We start from the raw sequence: 14,956 nt of genomic DNA, 5'->3' as shown, positions 1-14,956 counted from the left end.
ATCACCTCTGCACTCTGCCCACCCCCAGACCCCCGCCCGCCCTGCACTCCTACCTCTTCAGTGTGCACTTAGTGTACTGTAACCGTACCGGTCTGGTGGGCATCATACGTGACTCCTTCACTTTAGAGACAGTGTCAGACAGTTATGTGGTCAGGTGCCTGGGATCCCCCTCACGATTTCACGGTTCCCGTTTAGAGAGACAGCACAGCAGTGAGTGACTCCACTGCTCCACACATCACTGAGCACAGATAGGCAGGCAGGTTTAGGCTAGCAGCGCAACTTCGCAAGCACCACGGCACGCCCACAACATTCATAGTGAAATTGGGCAGGGGAGGAGCAAAGTACAAACAAGCAAAAGCAGCCGGGAAAACTATTTGTGGAAATTGCAGCGCTGGCTCAAGAGGCAAAAAAATTAAGTGTGTCTACATTTTCCTCAGTCCCACTAATGTTCACAAATGTTGGCCCCTCTAATAAAAAAAATCTATGCATTTCTACATTGTATTTCTTTGAATTTTAATAAAATGTTAAAAAAAAAATTTTTTGGTGGTGTCACCCCCTGGAGGGTGTCACCCGGGTGCGACCTGCACCCCCCGCACCCCCTAGTAACGCCACTGCAAGGGAGTAAACTAAGTGTCATGTGTATTAGCAGTCAGTTTCTACTGAGATGTTTGACTGAATTTATGAAGCACTTGCTGGGATAAATAAACTAACTTGGCCTGTAAATTAACCACACCACACTCCCAACAGAGAATTCTTTAAAAGGCAAGTAAAATTGCATAAACAGCAAATGCATAATAAAAAGACAATGCTATAGCAGTTACTCTGAATTTTAAATGGACAGTATATTTTTTTCTCATACATTTCAAAATTTACTTCAAATTTTTGCCCCCTATATCATGTGACAGCTATCAGCTAATCACACACTCATATACGTGTACTCTGGAAACTCTTACACATGTTCATTAGTAGCTGGTTCCTCAGAAAGTGTGCATATAAAAAGACTGTGCACAATTGAATAATGAACTTGAAAACCATAGCAATGTGTATATCTCACTTTAATGGATTTGAATGGGTGATTAGTTTGCGCTCTATAAGTACCCGATAGATAGATAGATAGATAGATAGATAGATAGATAGATAGATAGATAGATAGATAGATAGATAGATAGTGGGCATGTGTGTCTGTTAGGTTATCAATTTGGCTAACTTATAAATATTACTTTTTAAACTTTAAATGATTGGCCAGGTAGCTTTATTATATGTTTGGCAATGTTGCTTTATAATGTCATACATTATAGTTTGCATAAAAAGCTTAAAGGGACACAATACTCAATAAGTTACTCTGCTCTCTTTAAAAATGAATGTTTTGAAATTTATTACAGTGCATTTCTTTTTTCTTTTAATATATATTCCTGTGGTGAATAAAGCATTTTTCCCCCTGTGGGAGTTGTTCCTATATCAGCCAGTTAACAGTAGAGTTTTGGAACTTCCAGTTAGTTTCACTTTAAATTTAAACAGCACTTACTTGATATTTTTCATGCAAAATATTTAACATGTTTAACTGCTGCTCTTGCAAATACATTCTACATTTTTTTTTATATCCATTTAAATTGTATTTATCATATATTTATTTTACTATTGTTTTAATTACCACTGTGTATGTCTACATAAATGGATGAAAAAAAACACAAATATTATATTTATAAACACAATATATTGATATACAATCATTCCATAAATACAAAGGTTACCACCTTGTTTAGCAATTACAAATGAACTAGGATTGGCCCAAGAACAATGTGACACTTACTTCTCCTATGTCTCCTCCCCTTTACAATCTTGCTGCTGTCTGCAATATCCATCAAGATCAAGAAAAGAACCGCAAACAGTCCAAACTGCATAGTAACTGTCCAGCACTTAATCCCTGCAAAGCTGGTTGATTGGAGGGAGCTGCCTCTTGTTCTTGTCCTAGTATCTATTGGATGTGATTATGAATGCAAGTCTGTACATGCCTGGTACAGCACCATCTCTGAAAACCATATCAGCTACATGAAAATTAGGTGATGGGTAACATGATTCTGCTTTCATCTTCGTAAGGACCAAAGGAGCTTGGATTGAGTCCCATTGGGTTTGACACAAAAAGTGTTACATGACATGAAGCCTACTGAATCTTCCAATGGCACCTGTGTAGAGTAGAGAACAGGTATATTGTTACTAAAGAGAAGGTTATATTATACTTTTGAAGTAGCACACACAATAATTTTTTTAACTAGTATGCAATAATAAATATAATACCTAATATTTTTTAAGCAAAATTTAAAAACATTGCTAATTAATAAAGGAGCCATGCTATAACCAATTGTAATTTAACAAATATTATTTCATGTATGTTCATTAATTGTATATGCTGCCATTTACAGTATATATTGCACTAACAACATATGATTGTACTTGAACCTTGGTTATCTGCTGTAGAACAATTGTACTATTTATACTACATATCTATGCATTCTTACAAACATTACTGATTTCTGTCATTTTCCTTAGTTAGACCAGTAGATGTCACTTTAGGCCAACAAAGTTTTATGAAAAACAGAAAGTTCAATAGATGAGAAAGGATTATTATTACTATACTTGCTGAAAAGACTTGTTCCACAAAAGTTATAAACTACAGTTACAATTCTAAAAATGTTAAATGTTATTTCCCAGTAATATTTAATACAAAAAGAATCCAAGTTAACCTGTGACAATTTGTACACAAATTAACTACACTGAAACCCGAAACAAATATCTCAAAATGTTATTTTAGCATAAACTTCTAATTCTGTACAAAATTACTGTAAAGTAAATATTAATATTCCTTTGAGCCAGATCATAAACTCAGGTGCTTCCCAGATCATGAGGCTATGAGCAAGGAAATGAAAATGAAACTTTGGCTTTAGTGAAAATATTTGGTACTGCATATAAATAACATTTAAAGGGACATAAAATTGCAAAACAAACATGCTTTAAAGGTAAATTTACCATCCCTGCAGATGAACAGGTTCACAAGTACTGAACCTGTCTCTGCCAGCAATTGCCACTTGCAATTTTTTATTGCAGGGTGAAATTTAACGTTGCACAAGAGGATAGTGCAAGAGCAGGGCATGTCAATCACCCCGAACCAATGAGTATTGGGTGATTGATCTCGCCACTTCTGAGGTGGCGGAGAGGAAAAAAGAAGCATTTTCTACTTCTTAAAGGGACAGTCTACTTTAGAATTTTTTTTGTTTAAAAAGATAGATAATGCCTTTATTACCCATTCTCCGGTTTTGCATAATCAACACAGTTATATAAATACACTTCTTACCTCTGTGATTACCTTGTATCTAAGCCTCTGCAGACTGCCCCCTTATTTCAGTTATTTTGACAGACTTGCATTTTAGCCAATCAGTGCTTACTCCTAGGTAATTCCACAGTGGTGAGCACAATGTTATCTATATAAAACACATGAACTAACGCTCTCTAGCTATGAAAAACTGTCAAATGCATTTAGATAAGAAGCGGCCTTCAAGGGCTTCGAAATTAGCATATGAGCCTACCTGGGTTTAGCTTTCAACTAAGAATACCAAGAGAACGAAGCATATTTAAAAGTAAATTGAAAAATTGTTTAAAATGATGTGCCCTATCTAAATCATGAAAGTTTAAGTTTTTTTTATTTTTTTTTTAAATAATTTTTTATTGAGGTAATAAGTAATAACAATAGAACAAACAATATGTCCAGGCACGGATCAGAAATAATAATAACACTTATACATTTCTCGTACAAGAAATAAATGTGGGCTAAAACATTGGTGTACTAATGAAACAGTTGTTCTCACGATATCCAACCCGTAGTGGTGCCATATATAGATATCAATGGTAGAATAACAGTTGACATACGTTATAGCACCACTTCTGCCACCATGAAGAGAAAATGTAAAACAATATATGAGAAACACAGGTGACTGGAACATATATCAATGAAACCTCGATTTTTATATTATATAGCTAATGATCCCTACCTCGAGATAAGAGGTACTTTATAAACTATAAATGATAGGAGGTAGAGAATTGGCTTTTGTCCAACCTCTCAGAGGCCTGAGTGTAGGGGGGGGGGGAGGCAGCGGGCAAAAGCCGCTCGAAATGGGGGAAATGGAGGGCGGAGCCAGTTAGGATGCTGGAAAGATAAAGACTACAGGGTCATTAACCTTAATAGTTGAAGGGGCTCTAATTTAATATAAAAAAAATAGTCATACATATATATTGACCAACATACAATACAATACATCTTAGATAAATATTATGCTAGGGTTCATATGAATGCAACACCTCTTAAGCTGATTTGAGTCACTCTAATCCTCTACTTATGCCATGAGTAAATTCAAGCTAGGTGATGTAAAAGTAAGGGTAGTTTCCCAAAAAGAAAGGGAACAGGGGAGGATATTTAAATATATATGGAAAGCAGATGACTGCTATATGAACCCCTCTCCTGGGGAGATGCCAGCTATAGGCGATGTGGGAAAAAGGAGAAGGGGTATGACCCGCAGGTAATAAATGTCGGCGGGAAAGGGAGGAGAGGGGTCAAATAGAGGTAATGGATGGAAATAACATGACAATTGAGAAGTAGGGAGGTGGTTTTCACCATCAAAAGCAAAACATATGAAACATCTATACGCATATTACATACTAACAGTACAGATAATAATTCTAGGGTCCCCTTGATAACTAGCAAGGCAGTCAGCTGTATATTGGAATGCTTGATAATTTGCGGAGCTATATGTAGAAGAAGTAAGTATAAGCCTGCTGTCTGACTACTAACTACTAAACAATGTCTTCAAGTAATAGCAGTGTGTCACTAGGGGATTAGTTTATCTAGGACAGAGTAGCCATGCCTATAAATGGGTATAGACACAGTTAACTAATCATTTGTACTTATATAGAGAGAGCTTCAAATCAAAGAAGATTGAGATAATGCAATATAAATATTTCACTAAGACCAAGTACTTATGAATAACTAAGGTTTAAACCATACCAACTGTCAATAACTTAATCATATTGAGAGGTATAGCAAATACCCTAGGGCAAACGTTCTACAGATAATAAACTGCTAAAGTAATAATAAACCTTTTGAAACATGTATAAGATTGTGTTAGCATATATGAATACACATTAGGGTAATCTTGACGATAATATTACAGCATAAATGTCCAAGCACCAGTAAGTCTTTATGACCAGTGAACAATAATGATCACTAAAGGCACCAGAGACTATTTTTATGGGTCTGTGCTGTCATGCTAGGAGACTCGTAGCATATACGTGTGTGAGGCTGTAGGAGTTCAGTATTTAATGATATCAAGGGGGTGTCAGAAATAGCTTGTATAGAGATGTGAGGAAAAGCTGTAGCCAACTTTAGGTCTAAGCTTCATTTAACTACATGCTCCTCTGGGCGGAAAATGAGCGGAACTGTCCCAGAGCAAGTGTCCTCGGCATGAGTCAAGTCAGGTAAGTATAGTCTAACTGATGCCAGATTTGTGGAGAAGACATGCCTCCAATATCAGTACCGGGGGTGGGAAATCAATAGATCCGACATAAAGGACATGTAGAAGTATTCCGCCCTCTGAACTGGCTTCTTCTTTTAAGCTGAGCACTTCCCCAGTTGCGAGGCAAGATTGTATATACCCCTTTATGCCGTTCTTAGATTCAGGAGTGATCTCTTGGAGCGTGGCTAAGTGATCATGGCATGCAGCCATGACTGTAGACACTGTGTCACCTTGTGCGCGGGAGATGTTAGAATACGACACCTCCTCAATCTCCGGCTCTGCTGTCACAATCTGCTCCCAGCAAAGATCTAGCGGTCGTTCTGACCCACAATACCAAAGGTTAGGTGGGGATCCGTTAGGTGGGAGTTCTGAAGTTTCCCAGGTCTTGAGTGCTGATACAGCGCAGTTGTCGTTATCTTCTGTCGGCTCTATGCACCAAGGATTATGCGCTGGCAGCAGGGTTAGGGAAAATAACAGTAGGTTTAAGTCATCTTTCAGGCTCTGAAAGTGTCGCTTCAGCAGATATTGGGTGCGCTGTTCCCAAGCTGTTAGGGCCTCCATATTGGCAATGCCGTTGTAAGAGTAAATACGCTCCAGAATTTCCATGTGGCACAGTTATATCCAAAATGCGTCCCAAAATAATGTACCTGTATATTACTTTAGAGGAGGATAGAAGTCTCTTACATTCTTATTTATCATAGCTGAATTTTGAGCTCTGTATATATAAAATAATCCAGTTATTTGTATCTGACGGTCCAGAGCTTCATAGAGACACGTCTAGCTGTTTGAATAGTTGGCTCCGCCCCCCATGAAAGTTTAATTTTGACTAGACTGCCCCTTAAAATATGTAAAAGCAGGCTTGCTTATCTGAACCAGCTCTACATAGCCAAAAAAGCCTTAACAAATCAAGCCCTTAATGTCTTTGCTTCCAGTCGCATTGCTGCTTCTGAGCCTATGGGGCCAATTTATCATGTGTCCGCCAGACATCGATAAATGCAGACATCATACGCTGTCGGCATTTATCATTGCACAAGCATTCCTTTTGAAATGCTTGTGCAATGCCGCCCCTCGCAGATTCGCGGCCAATCGGCCACTAGCAGGGGGTGTCAATCAACCCGATCGTATGAGGTAGCGGAGGAGTTAAGGAGCAGCGGTCTTAAGACTGCTGCTTCTTAACTCCTGTTTCCGGCGAGCCTGAAGGCTCTCGCGATACAGCTGCATATAGCAGCATTCGGGCCTTAATAAATCAGCCCCTAAATATGCTTTGCCTCAAATACCAATAGAATAAAATACATTTAGTAATAAAAGTAAATTGGAAAGTCTCTTAAAATTCTCTCTCTGAACCACAATAGTTTACTTTTAACTTTCATGTGGCTAGAATACAAGTTTTGCGGTAAGAGGGGTGCAGTGCTAACTTACACGTTATTGTCACCGCTCACTTTCCTACAGCGCTGGTATTACAGGTTTACAAAAACCCGGCGTTATCAGGCAAGAAGTGAGCGTAGAGCAAAATTGTACTCCATACCGCACTCCAATACCAGCGCTGCTAAAAGCTGTGGTGAGCTGGTTTTTGGATTGGCTGTTCCAATCAGCCAACAGAATGCAAGCTCAATCCTATTGGCTGATCGGATCAGCCAAAAGGATTCAAGCTCAATCCTATTGGCTGATTGCATCAGCTAATAGGATTTTTTCACCTTTAATTCCGATTGGATGAAGTCATTTAAAGGAACCTTCATTCGTCGTTAGTCGTCGGAAGAAGAGGATGCTCCGCGCTGGATGTCTTGAAGATGGAGCCGCTCCGCGTCGGAAGGATGAAGATAGAAAATGCCGTCTGGATGAAGACTTCTTGGATGAAGACTTCTCCCGGCTTCATTGAGAACTTCTTGCTGCTTGGATAAAGACTTCTCCCGATTTCATTGAGGATGGATGTCCGGTCTTCAAAACTGTAAGTGGATCTTCGGGGGTTAGTGTTAGGTTTTTTTAAGGTTTTTTTGGGTTTTATTTTTAGATTAGGGCTTTTGGGCTGAAAAAGAGCTAAATGCCCTTTTAAGGGCAATGCCCATCCAAATGCCCTTTTCAGGGCAATGGGGAGCTTAGGTTTTTTTAGTTAGGATTTTATTTGGGGCGGTTGGTTGTGTGGGTGGTGGGTTGTACTGTTGGGGGGTTGTTTGTATTTTTTTTTTTACAGGTAAAAGAGCTGATTTCTTTGGGGCAATGCCCCGCAAAAGGCCCTTTTAAGGGCTATTGGTAGTTTAGTTTAGGCTAGGGTTTTTTTTTTATTTTGGGGGGCTTTTTATTTTGATAGGGCTATTAGATTAGGTATAATTAGTTTAAATATCTGATAATTTCTTTTTTATTTTGTGTAATTTAGTGGGGTTTTTTTTGTAATTTAGGTAATTTATTTAATTGTAGTGTAAGGTTAGATGTTAGTGTAACTCAGGTTAGGTTTTATTTTACAGGTACATTTGTATTTATTTTAGCTAGGTAGTTAGTAAATAGTTAATAACTATTTAGTAACTATTCTACCTAGTTAAAATAGATACAAACTTGCCTGTAAAATAAAAATAAACCCTAAGCTAGATACAATGTAAATATTAATTATATTGTAGCTAGCTTAGGGTTTATTTTATAGGTAAGTATTTAGTTTTAAATAGGAATTATTTAGCTAATGATAGTAGGTTTTATTTAGATTTATTTTAATTATATTAAAGTTAGGGGGTGTTAGGGTTAGACTTAGGTTTAGGGGTTAATAACTTTAGTATATTGGCGGCGACGTTGGGGGTGGCAGATTAGGGGTTAATAACTGTAATGTAGGTTGCTGGGATGTTAGAGACAGCAGATTAGGGGTTAATAATATTTAACTAGTGTTGGCGATGCGGGAGTGTGACGGTTTAGGGGTTAATATTTTTATTATAGTGGCGGCGATGTCTGGAGCGGCAGATTAGGGGTTAATAATTTTATTTTAGTGTTTGCGATGCGTGAGGGCCTCGGTTTAGGGGTTAATATGTAGTTTATGGGTGTTAGTGTACTTTTTAACACTTTAGTTATGAATTGTATGCTACAGCTTTGTAGCGTAAAACTCATAACTACTGACTTTAGATTGCGTTACGAATAGGCTGTACCGCTCACTTTTTGGCCTCCCAGAAAAAGCTTGTAATACCAGCGCTATAAAGGTCCCATTGAAAAAAGACTTTACGCAAATTGCGTAAGTTAATTTGCGATACGGCCAAAAAAGTGTGCGGTGCCCCTAAATCTGCAAGAATTGTAATACCAGCGGTAGTGAAAAAGCAGCGCCATAATGCTGCTTTTTCACTCATAATTCAAAACTCGTAATCTAGCTGATGTTCCTTTAATGTGCCATATAAAAATCCTATATAGATATGGATGGATTTAAATCTTCACTCCTATTAGTACCATAAACATCAACCGAAACACATTTGTTGAACTGACTATCACCTAGATTATGAGTTATGCGCGCTATAGGGAAATTAACGAATGCAACAAAAGTTGCATTATTTAACCCTCTATAGCGCAGCCATTACAAGTTTTCAAACAGCTTTCTTGTGCATGTGATATGACTGCATTGAGTTTTATACCACACACAATCCAAGCGCTGTTTTGAGGTGCGCATGCATGCTTTCCCCATAGACATCAATGGGGAGAACGGGTCAGAAAAAAGCCTAACATCTGCGATCGTGGAAAAAAATGCTCCGTAACGCAGCCCCATTGATGTCTATGGGAAAATAAAATAACGTTTAAACCTAACACCCTAACATAAACCCGAGTCTAACACCCCTAATCTGACCCCACTGACATCGCAGGCACCTACTTAATGTTATTAACCCCTAATCTGCCGTCCCTGATATCGCCAGCACCTAAATAAAGCTATTTACCCCTAATCTGCCGCTCCCAATATCGCTGCCACTATACTAAATTATTAACCCCTATTCCCCTGCACCCCAACATTGCCCACACTATAATAAATCTATTAACCCCTATTTCGCTGCTCCCCGACATCGCCGGCACTAAATAAAGTTATTAACCCCTAAACCTCTGGCCTCCCACATCACTACCACTAAATAAAGCTATTAACCCCTAAACCGCCAGCCTCCCACATCGCAACAACCTAAATTAAACCATGCTAACCCCTAAACCTAACCCTAATCCTAACGTAACCCTAACCCTAAACCTACCCCCCTAACTTTAACATAATTAAAATAGAGCTAAATTGAACTTACAATTATTAACTAAATAATTCCTAATTAAAACTAAATACCTGTGAAATAAAACCCAAGCTAGCTACAATATAAATAATAGTTATATTGTAGCTAGCTTAGGTTTTATTTTTATTTCACAGTTCAGTTTGTATTTATTTAAAAAGGTAGACTAGTTGGTAAATAGTTATTAACTATTTACTAACTACCTAGTTAAAGTGAATGTCAATTTTTTACCAATGAGTGCCCGGTCTTTAAAAATACTTTTAAAAACAGGGGTACTTTCATTAATGAAAGTTTACATTGCACCGGATTTGTAGAAATACTTACCTTTTACTTCTCCAAAACCAGATCGCCGATCCCTCACCTTCTTCTTCCTGCAGTACAAACACAGCAATGACGAAACCGGCTTCCTCCAATCACAGCCGGGCATCATGAGATGGACGCTCTGGGAGTAAAGCCATGATTGGAGAAAGCCGGTTTTGTCATTTCTGACGTCAGTACAGAGGAACTGAGGCTGGGATCGGCGATCTGGTTTTGGAGAAGTAAAAGGTAAGTATTTCTACAAATTTGGTGCAATGTAAACTTTCATCAATGAAAGTGCCCCTGTTTTTAAAAGTATTTTTAAAAACCGGGCACTCATTGTTGAAAATTTACCTTCACTTTAAAATAAATACAAACTTAGCTGTGAAATAAAACCTACCATTACAAAAAATAGCAAATGAAATTATCTAAAACAATAAAAAATATTCCTATTCTAATACCCTTTAAAAAAAACATACCCCAAAATAAAAAAAGCATAATCTAGAATAAACTACCAAGGGCCATTAAAGGGCATTGTTCTAAAGTTAACAGCTCTTTTGCTACAAAACAAAACAAACACCCTCTAATAATATACAAACCCCCACCCCCCAAACCCACACAAAAAAAAGTATAACCTAATCTACCCATGACCCTGAAAAGGGCATTTGTATGGGCATTTATCTCTTTTTCTTGCCCTTAAAAGGGCATTCAGCTCTTTTATGAAATTCCCAAGCCCTAATCTAAAAATAAAAACCCACCCCAAAACGAAAAAAATACATTACACAAAATAACAAACAAACAAATTATCAAAAATAATAAAAATCATTCCTATTCTAATACCCATTTTTTTTTTAAAACACCCCAAAATAAAAAACCTAAACCTATAATAAACTACCAATAGCCCTTAAAAGGGCCTTTTGTAGGGCATTGCCCTAAATTAAACAGCTCTTTTACCTGAAAAAAATACAAAGACCCACTAACATTACAAACCCCCCCCCCCTTAACCCACAAAATAAAAAAAAACTATCTAAAAAAACTAAGCTACCCATTGCCCTGAAAAGAGCATTTGTATGGGCATTTAGCTCTTTTGCATTGCCCTGAAAAGGGCATTTTGCTCTTTTAAGAAAAAGCCCAAACCCTAAACTAAAAAAAAAAATACCGCCCAAAAAAACCTTAAAAAACCTATTACTAACCCCCGAAGATCCACTTACAGTTTTTGAAGTCCGCTTGAACGATCTTCATCCAGGCGACAAAGTCCTATTGTATCTTCATCCAGGCGGCATCTTCTATCTTCATTCAGGCGACGTGGAGCGTGTCCATCCTGAAGACATCCGGCGCGGAGCATCCTCTTCATACGGTCGCCACCATATACTGAATCTTCAATGCAAGGTACGCGATTCAAAATGGCATCCCTAGCACTCCTATTGGCTGATTTGATTTTGGAAATTCAAATCAGCCAATAGGATGAGAGCTACTGAAATCCAATTGGCTGTTCAAAACAGCCAATAAAATGAGAGCTTCTGAAACTCTATTGGCTTTTAAATAGTGTTTGCGATGCGGGAGGGCAGCGGTTTAGGGGTTAATAACTTTATTATAGTGGTGACGATGTAGGGGGAGCGGCGGAATAGGGGTTAATAAATTGTATTAGTGGTGGCGATGTCGGGAGCAGCAGATTAGGGGTTAATACATTTAATATAGTATTTGCGATGCGGGAGGGCCTTGGTTTAGGGGTTAATAGGTAGTGTATGGGTGTTAGTGCACTTTGTGACAGTTTAGTTATGAGTTTTATGTTACAGTTTTGTAGCGTAAAACTCATAACTACTGCTTTTAGATTGCGAAACAGATCTTGTCGGTATAGGCTGCAATGCAAGCTTTTTAGCCTCACTGCAAAACTCGTAATGGCAGCACTATGGAAGTCCCATGAAAAAACTTAAATTTTACGAGTGCGGGACTGACGTTGCGTTACAGGCTAAAAGGCTTGCGGTACAGCTATACCAACAAGACTTGTAATGGCTGCAGTGCTGTTTTAACATTGAAATTACCATTTGTTCAGCGTTAAAACACAAACGCAAAACTTGTAATCTAGGTGATTATTTGGTGAACATTATGGGGTTAATCACGTTCCTTTAGAAAAACGTATCTAATGATTTTAAACAGAAAAACACAATTAAAGTAAATGAAGAGTTTTGTAGATAAATAATTTGATGTTTTTCTAAATGATTGTGATTAGGAATGTGAATTTGGCAGTTTTGTTAGCTACTGAATGTGGAAGGTGGCAAACGCTCACGGCATTCTACTTTTTTCCGAGCCGGATTTCTAATTTGCGAAAGTGCAACACACTAAGATCTGTGCAAATCCAGATCTTAGTGTGTTGCACTTTTAAAAGAAGAAATCTGCCTCTTCTGCATTCAGCAGCTAACGAATGCACATCCCTTATTGTGATCGACTCCCCTATTAGTTAGTTCATTAAAGGGATAGAACAACCAAAAAATGTATTTCACGATTCAGATAGAGCTGACTTTTGAATTTACTTCTATTAACTAATTTGCTTGGTTTAAAAACACTGGACCACATTCAAATACAACATACTAGGCTCCCACGTCTACCTTGATATGCTTTTCAACAAAGGATACCAAGAAAATGAAGCAAAATAGATAATAGATGTACTTTGGAAAACTGCATAGGCTATCTGAGTCATAAAATTATGCTGTCCCTTTAAACCACTGGATTCAACCCTGTCCTCATGCCTCCCCAACAGGCCAGGTTTTCAGGATTACCTTGGGTGAGAGCAGGTAAAATAACCATGGTTACTAATCAGCTGATTATTTCACCTGTGCTCCAGTTCAGATATCCTCAAAATGTGTCCTGTTAGTGAGGCCTGAGGACTGGTTTGAATAACCAGTGCTTTAAACATATTATATTACAGTCATAAAATCTTTAATATCACTTTATAGTCAAATGTCTCCTGGAGGAGTGAGGTGACAATTAACACAGCTTATCTCTGTGTGAGTGTAAAAACCTCTGCACCAATACTTTTGTTATTGAGGGTTAAAAATGAAGTGTGCTTTCTACACACGTGGCAACTGTTTTTTTTTTTCCTCCTCCATCTAAAACAATAATTTACCATGTCTGACATTACTTACATTTTCCAACCTTTTCTTTAAAAAACACAACATATGTTTTCATCTAACCACCACATGTAGAACAAAAACAAAAGAGCTGTATGAAGCATCTCCAACTGCACCACCGCTTCTGCACAGCTGTATATTTTACTCTGCATGAACCTGCTGCCCACTGGTCTGTCATTGTCTCAAACAATCAAATGTTTCTTGCAATAAAGTTTTATTTATTGATAATATCTCCTGATAAGTGAAGATAAAACAACATTAAAGGGACATTTTAACTAAAAAATGACATGCTCTAACTCAGTGTTTCCCAAAACCATTATATCTTAACTAGAGCAAAGGTGAAATAATCAGCCCACCCATCAGCTGACTATTGCACTTGTGTTCTAGTTAAGATATAATGAAAATCTGGCCTGTTGAGGGTCCTGTGGATTGAAGTTGTGAAACATTGCAATTAGAGCACAACAGTTTTTCATTACTGATCAAAGACATACTATGGGTTGATTTATTATGGGTAGAGCTGACATGATTCGCTGTAGCGAGACCTCGCTAAATGCCTACAGCATACGCTGTCAGCATTTAACATTGCACAAGCATTTCTGGTGAAATGCTTGTGCAATGCCACCCCCTGCACATTTACGGCCAATAGGCCGCTAGCAGGGGTGTCAATCATCCCGATCGGATTGGGATGATTGAAGTCCACCATCTGGATGTTGGATAGCATGGATGCGCAAAATCCCTCACATAGTAGACTTCTATGGGGAATGCACAGTAAAATTCCCAGAAACAACCACAAACTTCCCTGACACACCCACAGACCACCCAGAAACACCCAAAATCCAACCCATTAATCATGATCCCTCCTCGTCCCAGCACGTCTCCACCCACAAGATGTTTACAGGCTTCTATCGACCTCCTGTGTCCCTCATTCTCAGCCACAAATGTTGGGAGTTCTGAAATATGGGCATGTAATCTGTGTATTAAAATGTTAATTTAAAGTGAAATGTAACAATATTTGCACTAGTGTTTTCTAACTAAATCTATCTGCTATAAAAGAGGCAAGCTAGATAATGACCCCTCTCATTATTAATAAAAATACACAGCCTCTTAATTCCAGAGTTATTCTATTGAGAAAAAAAAATGTGTAAGATATTTTTCCACAAGTGAAAACAAAGGTTTATTTACTGTAGAGAAATTCTGCATTTCAAGGCACATTGTTCTATCTTAAAGGGACAGTGAACACCTTATAATAAAAAAAAAATGTCTTCAGCTTTGTAATACAATAACATGCTAGGTGACTTAGCACATTTTTGAATACATTAAGAGCTTGTTTGCTGTAACTGTTTTTAAATGGCAAAACTCTACCTATTACTTGTCTTATTGGGAGGAGTAAACCTGGATTTGTTACTGACACAGCTAGACACTGTCATTTTGTTAGCAATATCTCCATAGTTTCTTGTCTTATAAATTCTGCTGAAGCCAATTAGGTCAGTTCCAGTTCTCATCAAGAAAAAAGTAGTTTTCATATTTAAATTACAGGAAAAGGAGGCAAAATAAATAATACAATGATATTGCAACATTGTTTAGTTCATAATTACATTTTTGATATTACAATTTACTGTCATTTTAATGGCTGGCATTAACATGCTTTTAAAGGTATTGCATAGATACATGAATTTAGTGTGTGAATTTGGCATAAAAACTTCACGCTACATTTCTATTTAGAGAACAAAAGCTTATTTCTATAAAATCA

At 37.7% G+C, this 14,956-nt stretch overlaps 1 protein-coding gene across 1 annotated transcript in view; it reads right to left on the bottom strand.

Annotated features, from left to right (window-relative positions):
• RSPO1 (R-spondin 1) overlaps nucleotides 1-14,956 on the bottom strand; it is a 280,731-nt gene that overhangs the window by 89,959 nt on the left and 175,816 nt on the right. Inside the window, exon 2 of the mRNA XM_053707146.1 lies at nucleotides 1,811-2,183. Within this exon, the coding sequence (XP_053563121.1) occupies nucleotides 1,811-1,901 (91 nt within the window). The 5' untranslated portion in view covers nucleotides 1,902-2,183. The remainder of the gene's footprint in view (nucleotides 1-1,810; nucleotides 2,184-14,956) is intronic.

This window comes from Bombina bombina, chromosome 3, assembly GCF_027579735.1.
Source record: "Bombina bombina isolate aBomBom1 chromosome 3, aBomBom1.pri, whole genome shotgun sequence".
In the NCBI taxonomy this organism is placed as follows: domain Eukaryota; kingdom Metazoa; phylum Chordata; class Amphibia; order Anura; family Bombinatoridae; genus Bombina; species Bombina bombina.
This window is presented reverse-complemented; position numbering and strand designations above follow the sequence as displayed.